This window comes from Dasypus novemcinctus, chromosome 13, assembly GCF_030445035.2.
Source record: "Dasypus novemcinctus isolate mDasNov1 chromosome 13, mDasNov1.1.hap2, whole genome shotgun sequence".
NCBI lineage: Eukaryota > Metazoa > Chordata > Mammalia > Cingulata > Dasypodidae > Dasypus > Dasypus novemcinctus.
This window is the reverse complement of record NC_080685.1, coordinates 33,672,659-33,684,977: the sequence shown is the minus strand read 5'-3', so window position 1 is coordinate 33,684,977 and position 12,319 is coordinate 33,672,659. Positions and strand designations below refer to the sequence as shown.

The window sequence follows — 12,319 nt, the reverse complement described above, 5'->3', positions numbered from 1 at the left end:
GAGGATCTCAAGAAGTAACTCTTGAGCGCCTTTTAATACTGGGCTAAGTTTCAGTTTCAAAATGAAAGGTTCATAAGTATAGTCATCACTACTAAGGTCCTGTCAATGGTCCATCCTCCTTCACTAGTCACTTCCCCTGTACTCAGAGGTTTCTTGCTGTCCCATTAGAGAATGTGGAAGAGCTCCCAGGATGGGTATTAGATATTCTTTTGGTTATTGCGTGAAACTCTACCTACTGTGACAATGCCCCATGAATACCTGAACACATTCATATGCCTTATAGGTATGCCCCAGATGAACCTTCTCCCATACTTCCCCCATCTCTGACACCACACACCAATGATCCTCCCCTGCCAGAGTTGTAACCCTTCTGTGATTGAAAACTTCTTCAAAACTGAAGCCAACAAAATAACCAAATATGATTAATAGGAAAATGATATATTAATATTAATGATAGTTTTTAAAATAATGAGTAAAATACACCCTTTTAAAAGTTTGAAATAATAAAAAAAATTAAAAATACATAATTGAAAAAAATTTTTGACATTGTCTTTCATCACTGTAAGATCTGTTGTCTTGTATGCACAGTGGCATTTTCTTCTGTTTATTCCCTCAATATCTGATTTTTTTCATTTTGTAGTGAAGACTTTTGTAACCACAAACAACATCCTGGCCAACCATGATCAATAGAAAAGAAATTATGAAATTGCAGCATGTCTCACCTCAGAGGTGTTTTGTGTGTGTGTGTGTATGTTTTAATATATATTTTTTATTTTTATTTTTAAAAGATATTTAGATTGCATAAATGTTACATAAAAATATAGGGGATTCCCATATGTCCCACTCCTACACCTCCCATATTTTCCCATATTAACAACGTTTTTCATTAGTGTGGCACATTTGTTAGAATTGATGAAAACGTTTTGGAGCATTGCCCCTAAGCAATGCTCCAATTGCTTACATTATAGTTTACAACACTCAGAGGTGTTTTAATTGTGCTTCCCTCTGTATGTCAATCAATTAAAAGTACAATACAGTCTCTCACTGGCTCACAAATGTCTATCTTCTCTTGCCTCTGCCCTAAAGCAACTTGGGTTTCCACCCTGGACTCTGGCTAAAAACTTCCCAACCACCATTCCCCTGCTCTCTTAGATGCCTCTGCTTTATCCAGCCATATCACTCTCTCCCAACTGTTCCTTGTCAGGGGCTGGCCTCCTAGCCAGGCCTCACTTTCAATGAAGGCTTTGGCTCCGTACTGTCTTTCTCTCTACTTCAAATTCTGCCATCATTTCATGACTCCAGTGGTCTCATTGATGACCCACTCAACCCCCTGGCCTACCCTCCTTTCCACATAAGTCACATATTCCTATATGCACACACTACTCCATCTACAAAATGATGGTCTAAGCATCAATTACCTGATTATAACTTCCTATCCTTCTACTTGCTTCTTCAGCTCCTCTCATCACAGCTGTTCTCTGACATCCAACAGAACCTCTAACCCTCCTTAATCCGTTAGGCCTCTCCTCTATATGTCTCTCCCAATCCATTATTGACTATTTCATGGTCAATAATTTCAACACTCCTCTTGCCAATTCTCTCAAAACCCTTGCCTTTTGGTCTTTTCATCACATTTGCTGGCAAAATCCCAACATTGGATGAACCTATCTGCCTTCTCCATGTCTATAACCAGAAAACTGAAGGATACTATTTTAAAAATTCACACTACAGGCCATATTGATATTACCACAAATCTGTAAGCAACAGCTGTGCAAAGCTAAACAATTCTATTACTTCTCTAAACATGTTGCTCTCCCAGTCTTACTATAGACTGTTATAAATATTCTTCCCCTCACCTCCCCTATGACCCCCAACACACACACACACACAGCCACATGCATGCACACACCTCTCTTCACTCTCAGCAGTTAACCATGCCTTAACTTTCACAGAGGAGATAAAATCCATCAGACAATAGCACCCTTGACTCCCGCCACCAAATTGAGTGTTTGTATCCATCTGGCAAAACATCCCTTCCTTCCTAAGGTGTGTAGTAGAGGGGGCTTTCTCCCTATGTCAGATCAGTTTCTCCATGTGAACTCTAGATTCCATTCTTTCTTGAATTCTTAGAAATCTTGTTTAACCAGTTATCACTTTTTCTCACATATCCCTTAAAATCCCCTTCTCTATGGGATCCTTCCCATTGACATTTAACATGCTCTGTCTCTCCCATGTCTAAGGAAAACCTTTGCTTTATCCTGCTATTGCCTCTACACACTTCTCCATCATGGCTCAACTTCCAAAAAGAGTCAGCTACACAGGCTGACTCCATTTCCTCATTTCCCAGTAGGTTTACAACCAATCTGGTTTCTTCTGATCGCTCCATCAAAATGGTTTTTACACAGGTCACCAATGGCCTCCATGACTTTAAATCCAAGGGTCATTTCCCAATCCTTATCTTAGTTGATGTCTTGAAATATTCCACGTTGTTTACCATTACTTCCTTCTTGAAATATTCCCTTTCTTGGCCTCAGTGACCATACCCTCTCCTGCTTCTCCTCCTACATCTCTGGCCACTCCTTCTCAATCTCCTTTATTGACTTCTCCTTTTTAGAAATATTGGCATGAGCTCTGCTCTGTATCCTCTTCTCTTATTTATAGTCTCTCTCTGGATGATCTTGGGTCTATACATGGCTTTGTCATCTACAGATGATGTTTCCTAAACTTCTATCTCCAAAGGAGACCTCTCACTTGAGCACTTACATATAATATAACTCCAGTCAATTTTTATCAAAAGCTTGTCAACCTGAACATGTCTTAAACTGAACTCATGAACTTCCCCCTGGATCTATCCCTCTTCCATTCACCCAGATATATAAGTCAAGAGTAAACTCAGGAGTCTTCCTTGACATCTCTCTCTCTCACCCCTTATAGCCAGATAATCACTAAGTCCTATTCCTAAATTGTTCTTGGATTTTTTTTTCCTTCTCTACTGCCACTCTCTTAGTCAAATCAACCAGCACCTCAAGTGCTACAGTGCCACCTAACTGTTCCTCCACTCCACTTCTCTCCCACTGCAACCCATTTTGCACACTGAGGTCAGAATGGTAATTTAAAAAAAAAACAGATTTGATCATCTCACACTCCTATATAGATGCATTTATAGACTCCCCATTCATCTTCTGAGAAGTATCAAAATCCTTACCTTGTGAAGCCCTGCACAGCTCTCCAACCTCCCATTTCATGGCAATCTTTATGCCCTTCTCTTGGTGCTACTGCCACTTTGTTTTAATAATTCAAATGTGCTGAGCCTCTTCTTAACTCAGGGCCTTTGCACACAGTTTGCCTGCCCTGTGCACTCTTCACTTTCCTTTTACTCTGGTTAATTTTAAATGTCATTTCACAAGGAAGCTTACCCATGCTAGATCAGGTCCCACTATTACATATTTCAGTTTCAGAGCACCCTGTTTTTTACTTTGTATCAATTATCAAAGTTTTAATTTTATATTTATATTATTATTTAGTTGCTGCTTATAATCCCTCTAGATTGTAGACTTCATGAGTGCAAGGACTCTATCCTTCTCACCCTTGAAGTTTCAGTATATAGCCCAGTTCCTGGGACTTACTATTTGCTCAATTAATTTTTGTTGAGTGAATGAATAAAAGAATGAACAATATTCATATCTTGTGGGCCCTGTTCCTAACCAGCCTGGGCTCAATTACATCCCTGGCCAAGTAACCAAAGCTTGGACCTGTTCCTTTTCTTTTCTTTTTTTTAAGACTCTTTTTTTTAATAACTATAGACTTTTATTAAGCTGCAGTTATGTACATTTCCCCCTCCCCTCTCCTCCCCCTCCACCCTCCTTCCTCTCCCCTTCCCCCTCACTCCTGCCCTGCTGTTTTTTGCTGTGTCCATTCATTGTGTGATCTTCTGTATCTATTTCTCTTTTGGTATTCTCTTCTGGTTTTTCTCCTCTAGGATTCACCAGGTTTCAACCGTGGGGACCTCTGATGTAGAGATAGAGTTCCCTGCCACTCGCACCACCTCAGTTCCTGGTTTCTGTTGTGCCTCTCCTTGACAACTGCCCTTTGTTTCTCTTTTTTGTTGCATCATCATTTTGTTACGTGACTCACTTGCACAGGCCTGGCTCGCTGCGCAGGCACTGGCTCGCTGTGTGTGGCACTTGCACAGGCCCTTGGCTCACTGCGCAGGCACTTGGTTTGCTGCACAGGCACTCAGCTTGCCGCACGGGCACTCAGCTTGCCACACAGGCTCTTGACTCACTATGTGGGTACTGGCTTGCCTCTCAGGCACACTTTTTTTTACCAGGATGCCACAGGGATTGAACCCGGGTCCTCCCACATGTTAGGCAGAAGCCTAATCACTTGTGCCACATCCACTTCCCCATTGTTTTCTATTGAACCAATCTCTCCTTTTCCCCAGTTGTCCTTTGATTTCTCAGATGTCTGGGTTTCAACTTAATCTTAGTTTAAATATTCCCCAAACACATTTGAGATTGTATATCCAAGCATTGCACAAAGGCTATGGTTTACCCAGAGTTGAAGAAATTATATCTGAGTTTTGAGTGATATGAAAAGGTGATTAATAACAGAGAAAAAGATTTTCCTGCATGAAATGTCTTTTGTATGGAGGGCTATATTGAAACCATAGAAGCTGATGGTTACCTGTACTCCTCCCTCAGTTCCAGTGTCTCGCCCTGTCCTCAACCTCAGGACTGCCAGGGCCCAGGCCGTGGTGGGGGACGTGGCAGAGCTTCACTGTGAGATCCAGAGAGGCTCGCCTCCAATCCTGTACCGGTTTTATCACAACGATGTCACCCTGGAGAGCAGCTCAGCCCCTGCTGGAGGAGGAGCATCCTTCAGCTTTTCCCTGACTGCAGAACATTCTGGAAACTACTCCTGTGAAGCTGAAAATGTCCTGGGGGCCCAGCGCAGTCAGGTGGTGCCACTCAACATCACAAGTGAGTTTCCCTGCCCGCTGCAGCACAACTAGGGACTGTCTGTGTCTTCTCTTCCCAGAAGCTAAAATGGAGCTACAGGGCTCCTCAGGGCTTTCTGCTGGTGCGACACCTCAACCTACGTCCTGCCTACACAACCTGCATTTGGAAGTCGGGGAGCCTTCCTGTGGTTGTGCTCTCAGGAACATGGGCCTTCCCAGCAGCCCAGTTCAAAGGCAGTCTCTTTAAGCATGAGCAAAACTCCCTCACTAAAATAGTGAGCAGACATTTTAGAAAAAAGCTATATTCTGATCTGCAATTATGGTACAGAAAGAATCCAAAGAATTCATAGTGTTGGTTTCTCTACCTCAAAAAAAGGTCAGCCCATTCCTTATCCAGTTTCTTCTCCCACTGACTCGCAAAGAGCCTCTACTCTTGGACTTTTCCCTCTCTCATTGGATACAAACAGGCCTCACATTTCTACATTAAAAATCCTATATTATTATCTTGTCATTCTTTTGACAATGTCTTTCAAATAGCAGAAGTTTTTACATTTACCAAGAGGTTATCTTCATGGACTGTGCTTTTAGTATCACATCTAATAAATACTTTCTAATACATGGTATCAAATAAATAAATAAATAAATAAATAAGTAAATAAATAAAAATTATGAAACAAACAAAAAATCCTATGTTAACATTATCTATGTGCACAATCTTCCAGTAGAGCGACCCAGTCCATGTTAGTGATTACAAAGCAATGGACAGAGGTCCTGGTGGAAATGGCCTTTATGAGTCAAATTCTTCTTTTCTCTAGGCTTTCCTTTGCCCTCTTGCCATTAAGTGTAATATCCAAAGGAAAATTGTTCCGATGTGCTCTGAATCTGTTTGATGATGATCCTTCTACAAGTCAAATCTCCAAACTCCTTTTTAGGGCGGTCCATGATTTAGCAAAACTGTGCGTAGGGCTGTTGAGATGAACATCTAGGTCTGGCTCAGAAGATTACTAACTCTATCACCTGGTCAAGAATCTTTCCCTCTATTGACCTCTAGTTCCTCATTCATTAAGTAGGAATACTGAACTAAATGAAAATCATGGCCATTCCAGCCACATAATTCTATGATTTGGGTAAAGGGGGAATATGGAATATGAGGAGTCAAAGGCTCTTGGGAGGAAATATGCAAGAGGAAAACCTGGGAATCACTTCTTCTGAGATATACCTCAGAAAAGCAGGAGACCTTGAAATAAGCTTTCAAACACTCTCTGAGATGTATAAAGCAAAATACAGACTGATACTCAGAGCCGCTCTTGGCTGGATCCCCAGGTATCATAAGAAATAGAGACAATGTCACACAAGCAGGTTGATTAGGAATGCTAGCCCAGGACCCAGCATCTCATCAAGGTGGCCTTGAGCAGCCATCTCACAGGGGTCCAGGAGGTAACCTGATTTCAGATTTGGTATTTCCCATTCACCCAGACCATTCTTCTTACCCTGCCAGCAGCACCCACCTCAGCCAATTTTCCTCTGAAATTCCAATATTCTTGCCTCATAGTTTACTTCTTACCTCTTCGATCCTCCACACAGATATGTGCCACTGATCAAGTACTGCTCCCTTTCTTCTCACAACATAGTAAACCAGTACATCTTGCTTTCTATACCCTGCATTCATAATTTTCTATTCATTCCCTTGTCCTTATGATTCTCTAACACAAATGTATATTATCTCTGCTATAGCTATTAAGCCATCTAAAGGGCTTTTGGCCAGCCTCGGTGAATTGTGTGTGAGTTCTGGAACTAGGACATGAGTCATGGAGATCAGGAACTTCCAGAAAAAGGAATATTTACTATTGTATCATCACCATCAATGTCATCAATCATCATCATCAATGTTTACTGGGTCCTCGCCATGTGCCTGGCCTGTGTTTAGTGCCCTACATTTAATCTTTAAGATATACCTATGAGGTTGTTGCCATTTCTATCCCCAGTTGGCAGGAGAGGGAAATGAAACTCAGAGGGGTGCAGTAACTAGATTTTGGTCTGGTAAAGCCAGGTGTGAAATATGGGTTTATCCAACTCTTAGCATTAGTCTACATCAGGGGTTCTTAACCTTTTTTGTTTCATGGACTCCTTTGCCATCAGGTGAAATGAATATTATTGTAATTTATTGATTGCACACATTAATAAGTGAAGAAAATGCTAGATTTCACTTAGCAGTTAGAGAAAATAAAGATAATAAGTTGATTTTTTTCAATTCAAGGTCATGGACCCCATGAAATCTTTCCACGGACCCCTGGTTAGGGGGAGGAGTGGGGTGAGGGGGGTGGGGGGTATATGGAGACCTCATATTTTTTTTAATGTAACATTAAAAATAAAGACAAAAAAAAGTAATTGGAATAAGGAGGGGAAATAAAAAAAACTGAAATGTTAAAAAAAAGAACCTCTAATCTACATTGTGACATTTTCTCTGTCCTTTGTGTCCACATTTTAAAACATTTCAGTTTTTTAGTACCTTTTAGTTCTAAAAGAATACTTAAATCTTCATGATTAAAAAAATCAAACAGATCAAAAGGATCAATATTGAAAAGAAAGTCTATTTCTACCTGCTCCTACACACATTCACAACGTTCCCCTCTTCCCAGACATAACCACGTTAGTCTTGCATGTATTCTTCCAGAAATATTCTATAAACATAAAAGTAGGTAATTTTTTTTACAAAGATAGAATCATGTTACACTTGTTGTTAGGTGTTTTCATTTCCTAGGCTGTTCAAAGCAATACCATGAAATGGATTGACTTAAACAAAGGGAGTTTATTGACTCACAGTTGAGGCCAGGAAAATGTCCAAATCAAAGCACCATCAAGGTAATGCTTTCTTCATGAAAACTGGCCGTTAGCAACTTTGAGTCCTCTGCCACATGGCAAAGCACATGGTGGCATCTGCTGGTCTCTCTCTTCTCTTCCAGGTTGTTGATTTCAACTTCTTGCTTCCATGGCTTTCTCTCTGTCTTGCTTCCATTTTCAAAGGACTCTAGTAATAGGAGTAAGACTCATCTTGATTGAGGTGGGTCACCCCTTAACTGAAGTAGCCTCATCGAAAGGTCCTACTTACAGTGGTTCATGCCCACAAGAATGCATTGGATTTAAGAGCATATTTTTGTGGGGTACATACAGCTTCAAACCACCACATTAGTCAATTTGTGTTTCTACTTAAAAATACATCTTGTCTTTAGCAAAAAAGTAAACATATCTTGGATATCTTTCATATCTCATTAATAAACTAGGTTGTTTCCAGGTTTTAGCTATTATAAAAATGCTAAAACAGAAATCTTCGTTCGAAGATCTTTGTGTATCATATGTCAGTATCACTAAAGGAGATATTCCTAGAAGTAGACTTGCTGGTTTTCAAATTTTGTGTCCATTTTAAATTTATTGCTAAATTGCCATCAAGGAAGTGTCTCAAATTTGCCTTCGGACTGAGATCATATCAAGGTGCCTGTTTATCCACAATCACATCAGTATTTTTAAGTGGTAATCTGATGAGGGGATAAAACAATATCTTATGGTTGTTTTCACTTACATATATTTACTTAATGATGAAGAGTACCCTTTCAAATATTTATTGGCTATTTGCATTTTTTTAGTATTTCATACCCTTTTCATATTTTTCTGTTGAATTTTTTGTGCATTGAAAGTTATTTGTAGAGTAAGGTAATTAACTTTGTCATATATGTTTCAACATATTTTCCAAGTCTGAGATATTTTGTCAATTGTTTATAATATTTTTTGTGCCTTTATCCATATGATAGAAGTAGAAACTTTATGTTTTCCCTCAGTTCCAGTGTCTCGCCCTGTCCTCACCCTCAGGGTCCCTGGGGCCCAGGCTGTGGTGGGGGACGTGGTGGAGCTTCACTGTGAGGCCGAGAGAGGCTCGCCCCCGATCCTGTACCGGTTTTATCATGAGGACGTCACCCTGGGGAACAGCTCAACCCTCTCTGGAGGAGGAGTGTCCTTCAACATCTCCTTGACTGCAGAACATTCTGGAAACTACTCCTGTGAGGCTGACAATGGCCTGGGGGCCCAGCACAGTGAGGTGGTTACACTCAACATCAGAGGTAAGTTTCCTATGTCCCAGGCTACAGATGTGGGCAAATTATTTCCTCCAAAGACTCTGTGACAACCCCATAATGACTGGCCAGTACACTACCTGTTCTTCTCAGGGACAGACACACAAATATTGGTGTTCTCTGGGGTCGGGGCCTGGGTGGAGGTGGAGAGGATAAAGGGAAGCACTGAACATGGAGCTCATCAGGAGACCAACTCTTCTCTCACTGACCAGAGCCCATCCTGATACTCACTCTTGCCTGAGGCTCAGAGATGAGCTTCCTTAGGAAGAGAGGGGCCATGTCCTGTGTTTCACCAGCATAGGCTTTGCCAGGGTGAGTCTTACTGATCCATTGTCTGGCTCAGGGACCTCTCAGAAGTCCTGTTCTCCTAGGTTCGCCCTTTCTTCCAGGCCCCGGTTTCAGCACCAGAGATCAGGGCAATTCATGACCACATGCCTCTCCCTCTGGCTCATGCACAGGGTCTCCCCCTCAGGGCTGACAGGGAGCAGAAGTGGTCCTGTGGCCACAGGAGTCACCGGAGGGCTGCTCAGCATGATGGGCCTTGCTGCCGTGGCATTGCTGGTCTACTGCAGGTTTACAAGAAAAGCAGGTGGGTAACTCCCTGATTACCCTTTGTTGGAGAAGTCATGCCTGTCCCATCTCTATTCCCTCAGGCTAGTGCTGACCTTGTAACCAACCCCCTAGGCTCTCGGTAGCTCCTCCCTACTCCAGCACTCCCACAACCCCCAACTTTCTTCTCTGAGTTCCCCAGAATTCTTCTTTACCAAATGCAGTTTCCCATAGAGCCCCAATGGGTGGAAGATGCCTTGATGAAGTATAGTTTATCCAACATCAGAAACTCCAGTATCTCCCCCTCTACCCTGTAAAGATCTGTACCCTCCTCCTGAACCACGCCCCGCCCCCCCAAAAAAAAAGATGAGAGGAGGAGAAAAATTTGGAGAAATAGAGGGGAAAATAGAAACTAAATGGGATTTGGTAACATACTGATTGCTTTAATGTATAGTGTTTTCACAGCTGATCAAGTGTGTTTTCCTGCCTGCAGCTGTCAATCATTGTTCTTTACAAACTCCGGGTTAAATGATTGTGGATTGTGGACTTCCCTTTCACATAACTGGACCCTTCTGGAGACCAAAGTCAGTAGGTTTTACCCAATCCACCACCTCCTTTAGGCATAATGAAGAAGGGTTCAAACTTCAGTGACAGCAACTCCCAGCAGGTTCTAGGTGAGCCTCCTATTGGGCTCTGCTCCTTTTAAAGGGCTCATTCTCCTGGATCCAATGCTCCTCTGCTTTTCCTTTGCAGGAGAAAAGTTTGCCTCTGACCCTACCAGGTAAGGCCTGAGCTATATTCTTAGAACTGAAATGCCCAAAGGATAGAAATATGGAATTAAGTCTGGTTACTGCTGAGAGTCCAATTTCTGCTGTGTGTTGCTGAGATGGGACTTACTCACTTTATGTTGCCTCCTCAAGGCAGTTCCCAGGACCTTCTTACCCACTACCTTAGCTGTCTAGGTCTTCTTCTTGCATCAGACATTAATTGCTTTTTATTTATTAACTCACATCCTTGTGCTATTGTTGCCTTAGTTGTCTGAGTGATAAATGAATCCCTCCATGTCCTGAGATGATCATAGGTTAATCAGCCTGAAAAGCTTTGGACATGACTCAACCTAATCAAGATAAAGCCACCCAACTTGACTGCCCAGAGAAGTCACTGTGCCAGTAGGAGGCAGGAGGTGGCACCTGTAAAGATGGAGCCACCATCTTGAAACTCACAATCTTCCCCAGGAAAAGCCCATGTCAAGATCACCCAGAGTTCCTCTGAGCCCTTCTGATTATTGATTGCTCTGAAATCCTGATGTCTCCAAGAGGGAGGCTTTGGAGCCAAGATGAATGTTGGCTTTTCCCCTTTCTGGTTGTATGGTCTTGAGTAAGTCACTTCACCTGTTGAAACCTCTGTTTTTTCAACTATAAAATGAGGATGCTGATAGAACCCACTTCATAGTATTGTTATAAGCATTGGCACAGTACCTAGGACATATCAGGTGGTTCTTAAGTCTGGAAACATAGATAATAGTATTTTATAATAATTTTAATGGTAATAGACCATTTATTATGTGTTCACCTATGTTCCCAGGCTTGGCAGCTACCCTGTAATAAGGACTCACTAACTAGGAATGATTGTTATAGCTACTCTGTTAGGAATCCTGGGAAACAGCAACATTTCTGTCTCACAGGAGCCCTGCTTCTTTGGACACCCGTGCGTCCGAGCCCACATACCACAACGTACCAGCCAGTATAGAACTACAGCCAGTGTACAGCAATGGTGAGGACATAGGACCCCTATTTGGGCAGGGACCCTGGGTTGTTCCAGGAGGAGAGGAGCAGGGGAGATGGGGAAGGGACCACACAGAGTCCTGGGAGACTCTAGTCCCTCTAGAAAACAAGTTCTAGCTGGAGGAGGAGGAAGCAGCTCAGATAAGAGGCAAAAACCTTAGTGTGCCCCACCCCCACCCCCCACCCTCACCTCCTCTGAAACGTCATCTTCTTTTCAAGTAAATCCTAATGGAAGCGACGTGGTGTACTCTGAAGTCCAGTGCATCCAAAAGAAAATGAAAGCAGCAGGTAAGACCTAAGGAAGTCTCTGTTCTGACTGAGCTCAGCTTTGACAGCCTGGTTCTGTGTTTGGCTCAGTCTCAGCAGGTGGGGCAACTGGACACAGAGCCACCCCTCCCACTGGGACAATGGGGTTTCTTACCTTTGCCCTTCAGGGCTATTTGAGGTTAACCCAGGCCCACCATGGAGTACTGCTCTCTCCATTCTCACAGATGGCCTCAGTATAACCTGAATAACAGACCACCACCTTGGGCAGTCACTTAAACTCTCAGAGCTTCAGTGTTCCTATCCATAAAATGGGACAATACTATCATGCCCTACTTGCTTATATTAGCTCCCTGTTGCTGCTGCCATATACCTGGCAGCTTAAGCAGTGCAGATTTATTATCCTACAACTTGTGAAAGCAAAGCCCTGCAACAATTTCGAGTGGGCTCAAATCAAGGTGTCAGCAGGGCTGTGTTCCTTTCTAGAGGCTTTAGGGGGAAATTTGTTTCCTTTCCTTTTCCACCTTCTAGATGTCACATTTCTTGGATAATGACCCTCTTTCTCCATCTTCAAAGCCAGTAATGTTGCATCTCTCTAACCATTCTTCCATAGTCACATCTCCCTCTGATCACAGCCC

The 12,319-nt window shown here is 42.4% G+C and overlaps 1 protein-coding gene across 1 annotated transcript in view; it reads left to right on the top strand.

The window, feature by feature from the left end:
* FCRL5 (Fc receptor like 5) overlaps positions 1 to 12,319 on the top strand; it is a 46,635-nt gene that overhangs the window by 30,371 nt on the left and 3,945 nt on the right. Inside the window, exons 9-14 of the mRNA XM_058309930.1 lie at positions 4,704 to 4,982; positions 8,794 to 9,072; positions 9,557 to 9,673; positions 10,387 to 10,414; positions 11,318 to 11,406; positions 11,637 to 11,705. Of these exons, the coding sequence (XP_058165913.1) occupies positions 4,704 to 4,982; positions 8,794 to 9,072; positions 9,557 to 9,673; positions 10,387 to 10,414; positions 11,318 to 11,406; positions 11,637 to 11,705 (861 nt within the window). The remainder of the gene's footprint in view (positions 1 to 4,703; positions 4,983 to 8,793; positions 9,073 to 9,556; positions 9,674 to 10,386; positions 10,415 to 11,317; positions 11,407 to 11,636; positions 11,706 to 12,319) is intronic.